General features: G+C 43.3%; 1 protein-coding gene across 1 annotated transcript in view; it reads left to right on the forward strand.

Annotated features, from left to right (window-relative positions):
- The first annotated feature begins 1,928 nt into the window (after nt 1-1,928).
- CLDN10 (claudin 10) overlaps nt 1,929-17,298 on the forward strand; it is a 63,143-nt gene continuing 47,773 nt past the window's right edge. Inside the window, exon 1 of the mRNA XM_065855230.2 lies at nt 1,929-2,193. Within this exon, the coding sequence (XP_065711302.1) occupies nt 1,980-2,193 (214 nt within the window). The 5' untranslated portion in view covers nt 1,929-1,979. The remainder of the gene's footprint in view (nt 2,194-17,298) is intronic.

The raw sequence follows: 17,298 nt of genomic DNA on the forward strand, positions 1-17,298 counted from the left end.
TCTCCCACTTTTATATGAAGTATTCACGTGAATGGAATGTTATACACAGTTGGTCAGTTTCTTGGTCACCAGTTTCTCGTTGTCCCTCTTGCGAGATGTGAATCTGTCCTTATCAATGTTAGCATTCCATTGCTATGTTTACCAAAACATGTATCTGGTTTTCCAGGAAAATGCAGCTAATATGAAGGCTTTAGCTGGCAGGCAAAATTCACTAAAAGAGAAACTTGTTTTTTAACAAAACCAGGACACAACCAAAACCCACAACATTTTGTATGGTAGAAGTTGAACAAAAACCAATATAAGCTCCCAGGAATCTACTTCAAAGATCAACCCATTTCTGTATACTTCTCTGTACCATTTCAAATTTACTGAAAAGATATGTGAAGGATTACATGAAGGTTGACCCTTGCCATATGAAAAATATGTTACTGCATTATTTGTCAGCAAGGAAAAATATCTCCCTGTGTAATATGGTCCTCATCATTAGAACAATCTGCTATATTATAATGTTGCTCTGTAGCAAAACCACTTTCCATGTCTCTCAAGCTGGCTATGTTAATAAAAAGCTTTATATTTATCCTTGATGTGTGGGATGTGAGCCTACTAATTACTCTGAAAATGAATTCCTTCTTGTAGTGTAATTCTTTGACCTGTATAATCATACTTTTGGGTCCTATTTCTTATCACTGAGGTGATGGTACAACAGGACAGTCTCAGTAAAACTCCTCTTAGTCGTTACAAAGGTTATCAATGGCGCTTTAGTATCCTTCATTACTTGTCCTTGAGATTTGGAAATCTATAGAAAAATTCAGAAGCCAAAGTTCAGTATGGTGTTTACCACAGCTGTAAAAAGGAGAAACAACAGTAGAAGCATTCAAAAGGAAAAAAATAGACTACTTTCGTTGTGAAAAGAGATCTCCAGAGTGAACTCATGTCACCAAATTGCGTATGGTAACACCAAAGAGAGGAGACGCTTGCTCATTCTTCAGAGGGGAGGCCAAAAGGACTGGAGCATGAGGATGGCATGAATAAAGCCAGAAGTTGTCATACTGAAAGACTGGAGGCCACACATATTTGCAAAATCTTGTGTAAGTTTCACACTTTTATTGAGAATTTACTGAGGAACTGGAAGCAGAATAGTTGTTTCAGTGTAGTGCTGCACCCGAGCTTATCTGATCTGCTGGGTGTCAGTGCCTTCTTCTGAGGATGGCATTGTATTAAATCAGTGGTATTCTCTGAGGATTTCTCATGGCGTGAGGTTGCAGGAGCTCAGTCAGTGGTGGGACAGATGTTTCCATGCTATGTTCATCGTGCAGGGCAGACATATCATAATTTTCTACGCTGACCAGAGAACTCTCGATGGAGGATACATAAGGTTTATTCTGCTGACTGCTGCAGGGAGCACTTGCTCTTTCTGTTGTTGCTCTAGATTTGCAGTTCTACGAACACATCCACAGAGACTGCCTTCAAGACACTACTGTTTTATGGTGGCTAGCGATGGCTGAATTAATTTCACAGTGTTTTCAAAATTTATTCTTCAAGTGTTGTGTGATCCTTCTAAAATGTTATGGTAATCTGTTAAATAGCACTGTACAGTTTGGACTCTGAACTTCTTTTGCTAGATGCAATGGTTGTAAGTTTCCAATTAACTGAAAATTAAGCATTAACTGGAATACCTTAATTGAAAAAATATGAAAAAAATTAATTAATTTTTACAATTAGAAATTAGTAAGTACTTGTAATTAGCTTCCATAAAGTTGTACCTTGTCTTGCTTTCTAAACATTTGTAATGCCTGAGGCCTTTCTCGATTCACTCAAGCATGACAATTTCTTTCAGCCATATTAACTTTCTGTAGCAAGTGTTACTGAACTTGTTCAAGGATAATTTGCTTATGTTATGCCTTTTTGCTTACTCACATGACTAAAGTACTTTTCTCTCCACGCAGTGGCATTACTAAGTCCCTGGGCTACAGAGAAACATGCTAGGAATACAGATTATAGCTTTCATATTTTGTTTCTGCGGGCTGGGAGCTGCTATTGCTGCTACTGCATCAAATGAGTGGAAAGTCACTAGTCGAGCATCATCTGTTATCACCGCAACCTGGGTTTTCCAGGGGCTTTGGATGAACTGTGCCGGCAACGCGCTGGGTGCTTTTCACTGCAGACCTCACCTAACTATCTTCAAAGTAGAAGGTAAGTAAGCGTAATTTAAGTGGAACGTATGAAGAACTATATGTATTGCAAGATGTGAGCCTGAGGAGAAAAAGATTATTCGGGCTTGTGTAAGAAATTATGATTAAAGCACTGAGATGAAATATAAGTAAAAGATATTCTGGGCAAAATATCAGAAACAACTTTGTAGGAACGATATGTATTCCAAGAGAGACAGTAAGCTCTACTCCATGGTTGGTAATATGAGATAAGCATACTAGACAAAGTTCCAGTAAATATTCTATCAGTAACAAACCACTGTTAGCAGGGAGATCGACTACACTGTTTTCCAGCTCTAATTTCTGTGCAAAAAGAAGTGTTCTGCTTGCTGGATGGGGAGAGGAGGAAAGATAGCAAGGTCTGTGACAGCTATCAATCCTTTTTTTAGTATCTAAGAAACTTAGATAGCAAAGAACCATGTCCGTGAATATTAGGCAAATATTCATATGCTGGGAGTTAAGTGTGTGTTTATATAGTTGCTGCATCAGAAGATAATATTTTAAGCTTAAAAATCAAAGCTGTGCTGTTTCATAATGTCCATTTTGATGGAAAGCATTGGATTTGGGAGCTGTCTGACAGAGTGTAAAAACGAACGAGCTCTTCTTCCCTTAAATCAGAGATAGGGACTAAGTAAAAGTCTACTGCACAAAGTGTTTTCTGTGTTGCTCTGTGTGTAAGACAGTAAAAGAAGAGGTTTGTTTTCCATTTGTTGTTAAACCTCGAGACACTAGGTAAAGTAGTGTTTTCAGTGAAACTGTGCAAGCACTCAGGAGGGCAAGGGCAGTGGGATTGCTCTCTCCTGGATGTGGGCAGCACTTGAGCAAGATGGAGTCAGGCTACAGGAGGGATAAATGAGTTAAGACACTGACATTTTAGGAAAACAGAAAAGAAATCCAGGGTAGACATAACATTCCAAAGCTTTTATGAGACCAGGAAAAAAGCACTACTGTAAGATGTAAACAGCCAGTGGCTGAACAAGGTGTAAAACGTACTGTTGAATCGTTGTTGCCATACTACATTAACAGGGTCATAACACACACCTCACACACATGTGGAAACATGGAAACACAGGGATGTTACCGATTCACACCTTTCCTTGCCTCTCATGGCCCTGCCACTTCAGACTGCATGCTGGGACATACAGATCAACTCTCACACGTGCAGAAGATTTGGAGATACAACTCATCATCATTTTTTACACATTGTATCATGTCCTGCTCCAAACAATCACAAATTGCACGCAAGGGATGTGAATGGATAAGAATAGTTTTATTTCTTTTAAAGAATGCTGTTCATCAAAAATTACTTAAAAGGCATAGAAACTCACACGCACTTTAAAAACGAATATTATATCTTTGTGCATCACCATTTGTGCATTACTTCTGATGAGATTTAAAGAGAAAAAGAAAAAGAACAACACTTCTTCTCAGGCACGTATGATCAAATTTGTTTCAAACAATGTAAAGTACTTCAGTAACTTGAAACTACCATTGTTGCTATTATTAGTAGTACAAAAGCTACTTTCAGAATAATCAGCTGTAATGCATTTGCCACTGTGTATTGTTACTATTATTTTGATCACTGAAACCTGAATAAACAAAATACACATCATTATGTGTGCATCCTTTATGTATGTACTTAAGCATCTGAGTTAGATTTTGCTTATTTGCTGTGCAGAGAAACATAGACAAGAAATTCACCACACGTTAAAGTAGCACGCTCTTGCTAAAGTAAGCAAGTAGCAAGCTGCTGCCCTGACATTTAGGAAGTCTAATTTTAACCTGTCAGTGCATGCACCAGCAGAGGATAATGTTACACATAGCATAAACACTCCTGGGAAAGAGTGAGGTATTTTGTTTGAAAAACCTGCTAATCATAAACTCCTGGTAATCCAAGGAAAACAGGAGTTCAACAGGGAAAGAGCTTTGTACTCTCACTCCATCCTGCATTGTAAAACAATAAAATGCTCAGATTGAGCACGTAATGAACTCCCGTCTCTGTCCTCAGAGCTTCAATATATCATCATTATTTGCATACTGACATTAGAGTCAGCTGGCAATATAAATTTTTCTTCTGCACATTTATGATTTTATGGAATCTATTTGCAATTTGTCCTCTAGCCAAAGATAACTGTTATACAAGCTCCTCACTCCATTCCTACCTGTCCTTTGCTCCACAGACTGTAGTTACCTCTCTTCTCATTCCTCTTATGTTTATCATTCTGAATTCTTACAATCCCAGAATTATCCAGCTCTGACAAGAACTAGCTTTGAGTTGTCTAGCATCACTTAGACACTTCATTTAAATATATTTTGCATTTGGTGATGCTACAGAGAGTTGTTTTGTTCACATAAAATACTGAAGTGTAACTAGAAAACTGAATTGTGCCCACAACCCTTTCCTATGGCACTTCCCTAGTCTGTCAGGGCAGCTACTAGTCTTCTTCAAACAATTAGTTCAGCAGTTGTCATGCCTAACCTACAGTACTGTTTAATGTCTCCTCTGCACTCCCTGGTTTTCCATGCCAGGTATTCAGGAGGAGTGCCAGCACATAGAAGAAATGTGCTTCCTTGAACCTTCACTTGTTTGAGCCTCAGATCTTCTGCTGGCACCTCTTATTCTTGCCAGTGCCTATTTTGATGGAGCCACATGGGGCAAGCAGTGCTATCCTGATAGTAGCCAATATGGAAAGGGCAACACCCAGGTGTTCTGGGTCACATTGGCAGACAGATTTGGAGATGCCATTTCATGAAGGCATTGCTGTAAAGCAGCTGAGGGGTGGAAGGAAGCTGAAACCAGGCAACTGCTATTGCAGCACCTGTAGCCAGATCAGCCTTGCTCAGGTGAACACCATCTGAGTTCACCAGAGTGTATAGAGCAATTTCAGCTGTGCTTCAGGGTGACACTCTCAATTTTCTCAGAGGGTTCAGCCAAGAGCAGGAATCATGGAATCACATAATGACAGAATCACAGAATGCTTGAGCTTCGAAGGGACCTCTGGAGATGATCTAGTCCAACTCACCTGCTAAAGCAGGTTCACCAGAGCAGATCACACAGAAATGTGTCCAGGTGGGGTTTGAATGTCTCCAGAGAAGGAGACTCCACAACCTCTCTGGGCAGCCTGTTCCAGTGCTCTGATACTCTTAAAGTAGAGAAGTTTCTCCTCATATTCAGGTGGAACCTCCTGTGTTTCAGTTTGTGCCCATTGCCCATTGTCCTGTCATTGGGCACCACTGAAAAGAGTCTGGTCCCATACTCTTGACATTTGCCCTGGGAAAGGGCTGCCATGAGAGCTTCCCTCGCTCAACAGAAACTTACTGCCAGGGAAAACACTATCCATTTGTTTGCTGCCAGCTGACAACAATCCAGCCAGAAACCCGCATGGCAGTCAAAACCAGGGATTTAGTACTAAAACCCCTACTGCTCTGTACTCATCACAAGCGGGCTTATGTGGAGGGCAGGCTGAGTGAGGGCTGGGGCCAGAGAACGTGCTCCTGCTCCCCACTGCCTGCCAGATACAGCTTGAGATTCAGCAAATTCAGCTTACTAAGTAACATGAAGCAGAGAGTGTATTAAAAATCACACAACCTTATAATTCTAGGTGATTCATTCTATTCAGTACACATTTCATTAAGCTAAATGATTGATATGAAACTTAAATTAGGCTCATCCACTGATCTGTGAGTAGTAAAAACCATCGCCATACAGCCATCTTACTTAGCAGAGAGAGTTCAAAGTAGGCTCACCCAGGCTGTCATATTTATAGAACAAAGTGTTTGACTCATGGTCAAATCGCACACAGTGGAAAGGGTCTGCACGAGATTCCCTGCACCCACAACTCATCAGTGTATAGTGCTGTTCCGCTTCCTTGTGAGTTTCCTAAAAGGAGTTATAGAATCATAGAATCATAGAATGTCCTGAGCTGGAAGGCACCCACAAGGATCATCGAGTCCAACTCCTGTCCCTGCACAGGACAACCCCACAGTTCACACCATGTGTCTGAGGGCTTGTCCAGTCTCTTCTTGAACACTGTCAGGCTTGGGGCTGTGACACCTCCCTGGGGAGCCTGTTCCAGTGCTGCACCACCCTCTGGGGGAAGAACCTTTTACTCATGTCCAACCTAAACCTCCCCTCGCACATCTTTCCATTCCCTTGGCTTCTGTCATTGGTCACCAGAGAGAAGAGATCAGTGCCTGCCCCTCCTCCTCCCCTGGTGAGGAAGCTGCAGCTGCCATGAGGTCTCCCCTCTTCAGGCCGCACCAGTGCAGAGCAGAGCGGGACAATCACCTCCCTTGCCTGGCTGGCAATGCTGTGCTGGATGCACCCCAGGGCACGGGTGGCCCTCTTGGCTGCCAGGGCACAGGGCTGTAGCTCAGGCCTTTACCTCCTTTGGAGCCTGGACCAAACAGTGCTGATTTGGCTGGGGGGGTGAGGTGCATCCACCACAAATCCTGGCTCCTGGCCTGCTCCGGCCCGCAGAATCGGGTGTGCTCCCCTCTCCATGGTGCTGCAGGTCGATGTCCAGCCACAGAGGACTCTGCTGAGGGACACTAGAGGTGGTCAAAGGGACAAAGTCACAGGGTCTGACTTTGAGGTTAGAAGATAGCTGTGTCTAAGAACTTTCCTGTAGCAAGCAAATCCTCCTAGGAAAAGTGCTAACTGAAGGGAAATATGGTTGATTTGTGTTCAGCAGACTGACACACCCCTCTGTTAGGTTTTTCTGCCCACTGAGTACAATGTCCATTTAGAAAAACAAAGTCAAAAGAGCACTGGCAAAGTTGCATCGATATAAAAGAAATGTACAATAGGATTGATACTGCAAATTTGGCAATGGTGACCTTGAGACATGGCCAGGATTCTTCTCAGATTTTTATGACATAATTCCAAAATACTCCCCATTTCTCAGCAGGCAGAAGAGTCACTATTTAGACCGATCGAAATACCGATTCTTGCACGTGGACTTTAGTGTATGCAGAGAAACAGGGTGTTAAATCTTGATAGTGAATGGCTCTCCACTCTCATGGTTTGCCTCTCCATTGCAGAAAATCTCTTTACGGGCTCATGGATTCCATTCTGACATTAGATGGCTAGGTCTGCTCTCCGCTTAAACAAGATAGCCTGAAACACGTGTTTGATGCTTAGAGGAAGCTGGTAATGCACTAGAGGCCATGAGATGTCACAACAATATACATAAAAAGTTTTGTGAATCTGTTATGTATTGTATATTATTCCCAAGAGTAAAAGAAGAGAATAAATTTTAAAGTTCAGCCTAGGTAGGAGTTAGTCAGAGACATAACGGGTCTTATTTGGGTGGTTTCAAGTAAGGGAAGAAATTTATTCATATGCAGCACAGCTGTTCATGAAGCAGAGAGCCATCTTTGACCTGGCAGCCCCTGATAGAACGAATATGAACTGAAGGAGGGGGCTAATTCCCAAGTATTCCCCAGGGACCTCCAGCAACAGGTTGGCTGAACATAACCCAGGGCTTCATGGGTATGGTGAGTTCCAGAGGAAGCAGCCAGAGCCCAGAATTTCCCCAAGAGGCAGGACAGCTCTGTGAAACCTGGCTTTTTGGATCTCAGAGTTGAAACATAGGTTAGAAATTTTGAAGTGATTCACAAGGAATCTTGGTGCCAAATTTTGTTTACTCTTCAAGCCTTTTGTTTCCAAGATTTTAATCTATACGCTCTGAAAATTCATGAATCTAAACCACAATGAATCACTATTTACTGCTATTACTATGAAGACTGTCTAGATCTGGCTGATTACTTGAACCAGATTAGTCCAGAGCTGTGGGGCAGACTGGAAAGAGGTGTGCCTACTGGGGGATCTGCAGCCACAAGGACATACAAAGAGGGTCCAAAAACTGCAGGGCTAGACTGCACAGGGTCATCTGGAAAACACCAAGGGTGGAGGCTTTCACAGCCAGCTGCCAGTTTTGGAGGAGAAGCTGATGGCAGGTTACAAAGAACAGACTCTGACACTACTTTAAAATCTGCAGGACTCCAGGAAAACATAAGGCATTGTGGACCAGGCCCCCTTTTTAGCCCTTGTTTACACCTGGCAATTTGACAGTATCTCTGCAATCCTCTTTTTGTGCTACAAGCCTTCTGTCTTCCCACTTCTGTGCAGGGGCAGAGGTTATGGTGCTGAGATCTTTTTCACATTTGTGAAGACCTGTACAAGATTAATGATGCTTATGCTTCTCTTCAGTCATCCTTACAGATCTTTGCCTGGTGGGCAGTCCCCGAGAGGGGGTCTTCATTTGCAGAACATCAGTGACGAAATCTGGAAAGAGCCAAGTGCTGCCAATTGCTAGCGTGGTTCCCATGCAGCTGGTGCAAGAATGGGAATGCAAAGCTTGTTATTGGGGCATTAATAATGAAGCTCTTTCATCTTCTAATACTCACGCCAGGATAGATTGTTATCTCTGCTTTGCTTTTAGCTTTCTTTGATTACTCCTACATAGCAGCATAGAGTGTACTGCAAAATGAATAGGACTCAGCTGTAATTGGTATGCAGCCAATGTCTTAAAATACCTCTGTTCAAACAGGTTTTGTAGTCTGGTCTGGCTTGTGAGCACTGAAGTGGGCGAGGGGAGCTTGCCTGTAGCCTGAGCTGAGGAGCATAAGGCCAGCGTACCTATTCTAATCTTTTTAGCAGTCATGCTGCAACCACAGCTTCATTCAAAGTTACAGAGATATAATCCATTTTGTTTTTACAAGTCCCTGTAGCAGGAGCAGAGAGGAAACCTGTCAAAAACAGCCATGGTAAGCAGATGGGTGAGAGAAGGAGGCTGAAGTACAAATCATTAAAGCTGATGATTTTGGAATTCAGACTGCTGAAATGAAAGATTTTAAGTCTTTAACCTTCTAGCACACATGACATTTTCAGAGAGTGATGCAAGGGGGAGAAGAGAGGCTGGAGCAGCAAATCGCTTGGGAATGGACATTGGGGAATAAGTGTAGCAAATGGTCACGAGATGAGAAATTGTAGAGAAAGAAATATATATACATAAAAATCTCTGCTGTGGATACCATATGGAGTTGACTGAGCAAGTGTGAGCTAAGTGACAGTTTGGTAGAGAAAACAAGTAGCTACACAGACAACAGGGGTATTAAATCCCTCAGTGCAGGTGCTACTCTGTGTCTCATGGTACTTACACGTAGTTTTGAAATGTCAAGCAAGGTGCCAGATGCGTGCAGCCTTTTAAATAGAGCTGTGCCCATGGGATTCCCCTCCATATCCCACATGCATCAAGTACTACAGTGTTTGGTTATCTTTATAACCCTTCCCTGGAGTGGGTGCCTTGGGGCTCTCTGGTGGTTTAGAGGCTGAGGTATACTCTTGGGTGTTTCACTGATTCATATGAGATCAAATGCCTGGAGCAGAAGTGTTGCCAGGGGTGTTACTGAGGGCTTCAGATCCTCAGTTTTTCATGGCATTTATTCCTTGACTCAGTCCTGGTGTCAGTACTGTGAAGGATCTCTGAATTTGGTTAGCAACCCACTCAATTTCTCTGCAGACTGGACATGGTAGCCCAGGGCTCCTGGATGGTTTTCTTCTCCAGAGATGCATTTCCTAACACAGGAGAGAGCACATCAGTTCACATGGCTGTGCCTTAAAGCAGGGATTTGCTATGTGCAAGGACACTTCTTTTCCCATGCCATGCCTCTCAGACCATGGCCTTATTTGCACTGCACAGCCATGCAGCAGCTCATGGACCTGCTGACCAAATGGTCTTATCATGGGGGTGAGCAGCCAGGGGTGCAGGAGGTGAAGCAGGGACCTGGAATTTGGGCAGCTGAGAAGGTATGAGATGGGCAGGCCTGGTAGTAGGGTACCTGGCAAGGTACTTGATGCGGTGGCACAGATAACCAACAACACTGAGCAGATATCTACCAGAATCTGTTAGTGTAAACCTTACAAACTGACATTCAGTTAGCTGAGGTCACTCAAGAACAAGGATGAGAGCTAAATAGGGTGGACCCATAAAATGAGATGGCCTTATATCTACTTCATGCCAGGCACAGGACTGACAGGGAATGAGCGAATGTGTTGGACTTCAGAGAAAGCTGGAAAGCCAGATTATTGTTCTGCCCTACAGTCACCTTTTGTGGGATGCTGGGAGACACTGTTGCCTGCCCAAATATTTAAAAATCTAGAATTTAAACATTTATGGTCTTAATTCAGTGAAGAACATATTGAAGTTCAGGCATATGCAAAGTCTCCTGAGAAGATTTCATTCACCTCTCACCTTTAATACCTTATGCTGGTCACCCAGACATTTGCCTATTAAATTTCTAAAAAAGAATCTGAAACAGTTAAAAAAGGAGAGGCATTGGAAGACTTCTAAAGGTCATGCCCAACAGTTCACAGATGTGATCATTTTACACTTATGTTTCTCTTACTGTGTTAGCTTTTTTCTAAAGAAAATGTATGTTAATCTGGAGGTAATTAGTCAAACTCTGGTATAACACATCCTCAGGATTAACCTGCTTAAAGGTGGAATTTTAAAATTCTATATCCTGAGCTAAGATTTATGTTGCACTATTTAAGAGTTTTCCATAAATCAAGACTTCCATGTGGTAGATTTTATTACTATACATTATCAACTGTATATGACATTAATCTTATTTTCCAAGATTATTTTATGTTAAAGTCCAAAATCTCCCTTCTAGCCCTTTACTTTCCCAAAAGTTAATTACACAGACTCTACTAGTATTTGAAAGAGTACAATTAACCTCACAGTCCAAATGAGAAGCAAAACTGAATACTTGAAGATACTAATGAATTTGCTTTCACAATAATATATACTGGTTTTCTACCAGGTCCACTCTACCGATTTTTGTACTTGCTAGTTTTTTTCTGTCCAGCTAAGATGCGAGTCTACTCTTCTGCAGACACCAGTCAGACACAAAGACATGTTTCATGCTCATATTCAGGGCAATGCATACCAATTCATATTTCCGAAGGAAACAAGAGCTCAGAAGTTCTAAATTTCCGCTGCAGGTGGAAATCTGCCAAAATCTTTTGTTATTTGGAGACTGCCTTTTCCTTCTTCACAAATGAATTTCTAAACAATAACACAGAATGTCACATAAAAGCCTTTCTATTGATTTTTCATTCTATAAACTGGCAAAAGCAGAAATCAACCCCCAGCCACTAAGAAACAGTGTGAGTCATTAATCCTATGTCAGTACAGTGTTTAATTTGACCAGGAGAACAGGATGCTCAGGAGGCATAAACACCTTCTCCACTGCAAGCCCAGCATCAGCCCAGGTTGCTGCCCCAGGCTGGCATCCCCGAGCAAGCACCACACCATATATTGATGCCCTAAGTTCAGCCAACTTTTGTTAATAACAGAAGTAGTTATCTCACAAAGTGGGGAAAAGAGGTAATTTAATAATCTAAATAATCATTATGGCATATGGCTGTTCCATAGCATAATTTTAATGGAAACATTCCACCTTACAAAAGAGATTATACCATTGTATACCAGCAAAAACAACGCAAGAGACAATTTTACTTTCATTTACACCACCTTTCAACATTTTCATGCTGCAAGAAGTTTCACTTTGTTCAGTGGCTATTACAAAACCTCCAATATCATGATTTTTTAATATTCTGTCTAGAAATGCAGTGGTTTGCATTTAATCTTTATAGAAATTCAGCATTTGAAAGTGTCTGTAACTCTCGTGCCTCTGTGCTCAGGTCCTCTTTGAACAGACCTGTTTGCCTGGGCTGATGGAGGTCTTTTGACCCTCATAAGTCCATTCCCATTCAGATCAAAGCATCCTGCAAAGATGTCCTCCCAATGCAAAAGCCAAAGCTTCTTCAGCTTTCCTGTTGAGCTGGATCTCATCTTGCTAGGCCACAAAACCTCCACACCGGCTCTACTGATGAGGTAGGAAATCCCAATATGATGTGACCTGACCAAAAAGCCCCACCAGCTGAGAAGTCACCCAGCATCCTAGTCAGAGCCCTGGACCTCCACTTTTAAAACAAAGGCACCCACCACAGCCAGGGACAGGATATGAGTGTAAGACAGAAAATTTGTTTTCCTCACTGGCAGGGATTTGGGTCAATTCCTGCTGAGTCAGAAAGACTCGCTGCCATCCCAGGCAGCTGATGGCAGCCAGGACTTCTCGCGCCGCAGTCCCGGAGGCTGAGCAAGCACCGTGGTCTGGCACTGCTCACGGAGCTCTGCTAGGGAGGTCACTGCCCATGGTGCTGCGAACACCAGCACTTCTCCACAGCACGGCCCTCCTGCACATCTCTTACCAACCATATGGCCTTTATCTTCTTTGCTTTTCTCTCTCAGCTCTTTTCTCCCAAGAGCATCTCCAGCTAAGACCACCACAGGGCTCCTCTCCTGTTCCTGACTGACACTGGAGTCTGACAGTACAGGTTGCAGAGGAACCATCACATTACTGCTGCCACTGTGCAGGTGTTTGGTACAGGGACATCCTTCTAGGAGATGCAGGAAGCTCAGCTGACATAGAATGTGGGATACTCAAAGGCAGATAAATAAACTACAGCTGGAAATATATATATCCCTGAGGGAGCAGGAGGCCACATACAGTAGAGCCACCTTCGCCAAAGTAAATGAGATGCAGTGTGGTTGGAGATGGTGAAGTTCAGTGCAGGGTTATTTGACAGAGCACTGGAACAGGCTGCCCAGAGAGGTTGTGGAGTCTCCTTCTATGGAGACATTCAAAACCCACCTGGACACATTCCTGTGTGATCTGCTCTGGGTGAACCTGCTTTAGCAGATGTATTGGACTGGATGATCTCCAGAGATCCCTTCCAACCCCAACCATTCTGTGATTCTGTGATATAGCTGGGAGCAAAGGGGTTGTGCTTCTCCAGCTCTTTGCATCTCAGCTGCTTTCCAGGCTGTGGTACAGGGCTCACTTTCAGAGGGTCAATGGCCACTTGGGTCTCTGTGGCTGGGACATCCTGCACCACCATAGCCATACTTTGGCCTGAGCTTCACTGGGGGTGCGGACACCCCCAACCCATGGCTCAGCTAAGTTCTGAACAACAAAGCTCCCTTGTCCTGGCTGCTGGTGGTGGTGGTCCCTCTGGAGAGGCAGTGCTTGGCATGGCTAGGGAGAGAGGCAGGAGAGCCAGGCAGCCAAAGCCAGAATCCCTCCCTGTAGGCAGCAGTGACCACCCTCAGGAGGAACACACAGCCCGGACACATGGTGAAGAGGTGCGGTGGGCTGCGAGGGGGGTGGCTGCGTTGGGTGGCACGTCCTTCCCCTCCCTCCCTGCGTCACGCACGGAGCAGAGCACTGTGTGTGTTAACGGGAACAAGGATAAACATTTCCAGCCAAGGTACTTAACACTAGTGTGTTTGCCAAATGGCTTCACTAACCTTCTTTGGTTAAGGTTAAGAGAAATGTTGTTGCTCAAAGGAGAAAACAAGTGGGGGTGTTTTCCCCCCTCACCCTTCCTGTCTGCAAATCCAGGCACCTCTGGTCTGCCGTTCCTTATAAACAAAAGAAGGAGCTTTTGTGGAGCCTGTTGATAAGAGACACTCCACACCACTTCACATCCCACAGATTTTTATTATTATTTTTATGTTTGCAATAATATGCAAATGTTTGAGCACTTTCTAAGGTCACTCGCTGGTCGTGCTGCAGTGTGGTGATCACACCGGTTACTGCAGAGACCTAAGGACAAGTCCAGGGCACAGTAAGACACGACTGGTTGTCTCAGCCTGCTGACAGGATTTGCACTCAATCAGCAAGACCTAAGTGTGCAAGACTTAGATGCTCCCTGGTGAGAGGACAGTCAGGGAGATAGGATTATCTTTCTCTTGCATTCCTTTTTCCTGGGAACACCTTGCCAGGACACAAAACACTTGCAGCCAAGGAAAGTGAGTCTGGTGTATGACAGCTGGAGCATGGAGCAGGGTGAGAGCCCATGGCAAATCACGTAGGCCACAGACACCCAAAATACAACAGGGAGCTCGATGGAAGCAGATCATCAGGAAAGCAGAAAGTGAGCTTGCGAGGTACAAGGCTCTGATTTGACCTAGTTGTGACAATTTGGCCACCACTTTCAGTACAAGACAGACCAGGCCCAAGTTCTCTGCAATCTCAGCAAAGGCTCACCACTCAGCTGGGAGAGATTAGAACATTTCCAAAGACCTCCAGCAGTTTAATCAAAAGAATGAGTGGGAGTTCTTATTTAAGGAACCTGAATGCCTTCAACCACCTGTTCTTTACAATTTTGCCATCATGGATCATTTTGAATAAAAGTCTGTGTCCAGCAACAGAATTTCATGCTGTACCCACTTGCTCACACAGCCTTGCAGCAAGGTGGTTATGGTTCATAATACTGAAGGGAAAACACTGCTGAATAAGGGAGAGGAACTAGGAAGGAAAGAAATGTTCTTCAGGTGTGCAGTGCTCCTGAGTAGCTCTTTAAAAGAAGAAAGAATTATGAGCAAAAGTCTGTTGCCAAACAACACTCATTTCTAATATAAATGAGTCATACAAAGTGATTTTTAGAGCCAGAGATTTCTTCACTGGCATTGCTCACTTTTCTCAGCGAAAGAAAAAACATTACTTCGAGGTCTGAAGTTCACTGGGTCACATCTGCTTTCACTCATTTCTACCAACAGTAATATTTTCTAAATGGATTTCTTTCTTTTTTTTATTCCTTTCCTCTCAACATCTTTGCAGCCTTACTGTCTCCTTTGTGCCACTACCAGAGACAGGATCATAAATTAGTTCAGTGCTATGTCTGACCTAGTACTGTTGCTCAAGTAATGTTAAGTTTTTATAATCTATCCCATCCTTTGCCTCAGAATATCTACCTTCTCCTTTCTGAATAACTTACTGGAAACTCAACAGAAAAGAAATCCCACAAGGTACTGGTCAGCTATTTGGTCTGGGTAGATGGAGGAGCAGACAATGTATGACATACAGATTGTACTGTGTTGGGGAAGAAAAAAATAAGGGGCGGGAGGGGAGTGCAAGTCTTTATTTAAAAAAAATGGCTCGTCTGTAAGAGGTGAGATGGCTTCTGCTTGGCCCAAGCAAAGCCTCTGCTGCAGTACTGTGTCCAGTTTGGGTACTACACTTGAAGCAAAACGCACAGCACTTGGAAAGAGCAGACAGATAAGAGCAACAAGAACCCCTCAAGTTTACGAAATGTGACCTATGAGGAATGACTGGTAAAGTTAAGGCTGTTTAGTCTGAAGAAGAGTAGACTAACCATAGGCATGAAAATAGCCTTCAAATACGTAAAAGATGGCTGCAAACAAGAAGAGCATAATCAGTTCCCCATGTCCAGTGGCAACACCGCAGGAAACGGTGAGCCTGGCTGATCATAAAGACTATTAGCAGCTTTAGCACTCTACCCTAAAAGCAACTGTCCTTTTTTGTCTGTCTGTAGACAGCCTACCTCTAACCTTTAGTTTAATTTTGTTAGTCTGTGGTTGTTTTACTCTGTGATTAGCTGAATCGACGCAGCCTTATACCCCTTGGTCAGTTCTAGCTGCCAGAAGTCAAATGTGCCCCCTGAAGTCCTCACCTGTTCTCTCTCAGATTCCCCCTTGAAACCTGCTTAGGTTGAAAGCTATAATTCAGAAAATACCATTTATAAAGTATCTAAGGTCCATTGGTTAGTAGTCTTTAGTCTACACAGGTCTTTTAATGGACTTTTGCTTCGGTCTGCAAAGGTTGGTTGGTATTAAATCCTCTTGCACTTTTTCTATACATTTCCTATTGTCTGTCTGAACTTGGAGAGGGCATTTTTCTCTGTGCTTGCAGAGCACGTAGCTCTGTGTAACACATTTCATGCCCATGATTTGGCCTAGATATTGCTGAAACATCTATAGTCCTAAGCAAAGGCAGCACACTCACATTCATCCCATTTTACTTCTCTGTGCTATTTTCACTGTGAAACAATATTCTCTTAACATACCTGAAACAGCCAAAAATGGAGGAGGCAGGCAGACAATATAGGCCAAAATGCTCAAAGTACTCAAGCTGTACATTATCTTTCTTGCATCAAATATAAACAGCATTTAAACTGGAATCTGAAAAAAAATCATTCAGTTAATAGCCAACTCAGGGAAGAGTCAAGTGAGACTGGCAGAGAAAGGCAATTCTTTGAATAAGCATCATGTCCTCTGTAACAGCTGAGATTTGCCATGAGATGGTAAACCTGTGTACAGAAAGGAGAGTCATAGATCAATAATCTTGAATGGTGTGGGTCCCATAGTTCTCCTTTCTTCCTACCTAGGAGATCTTGTCCTGCTTCATCAGGTACCTAAAGCTGGGCACAGATGAGGTGCTAAAAATGCTGCACTGGATCTTAAGCATAGGCTTAAGATTTATCCCAGACTACTTCAGACATCTGTGGTGTTACATGCTGTGTGGGAGCTAGTCACCCTGTGATCCCCTTAGAGTCAACAGGGACAGAATCAATCCTGTCCCTGTGAGACACCTACACCAAGTCAGAGGAGCAGTCTAGACATGCCAATGGACAGTAAAGCAGATGGATGATTTGTGAAGGTATAGACATACTGGGCAGGATTTGACTGAATCCCACCCTGACTCAGTAGATACCTGCGGGTGAATCCTACTCTATCTCAGATCAGTTGGATGTAACTTATACCCACAACTTTCAGTCCAAACCAGAGTGCACATGGAGAGCACTTTCCTCCTTTCCTTCTGCAGTTAATTTTTCCATATTTCATGTCTCTCTCTTCTCCCAGTCTGTGTCTGAATTTTGGCCAAAGCTGCTACAGTGGTAGCATGCTGAAGACCTTAAAATGTCACCTTGCATTGAGGACCCCCCTGTCCATCCCACATTATTAATCTCCATTGAATAGACCATTACCTGACCAGGACTCAAACTGGCCTTTATGTGCAAACCCTTGTCACCCACCTCTTTCCATGCAGCCTGGGTGACACAATGAATTCCACATTCTTCTTTAGCCATAACGTGGTGATGAGCATGAGTAGGAAAACAAGTATCTGCTAGGTATTTGCTGACAGCCTGGATCTCACTCACGCAAGACATAACACCAGCTATTTAAACAACTAAGCCTGTCATTTGTTC

The sequence above is a fragment of the Patagioenas fasciata genome, chromosome 1 (assembly GCF_037038585.1).
Source record: "Patagioenas fasciata isolate bPatFas1 chromosome 1, bPatFas1.hap1, whole genome shotgun sequence".
NCBI lineage: Eukaryota > Metazoa > Chordata > Aves > Columbiformes > Columbidae > Patagioenas > Patagioenas fasciata.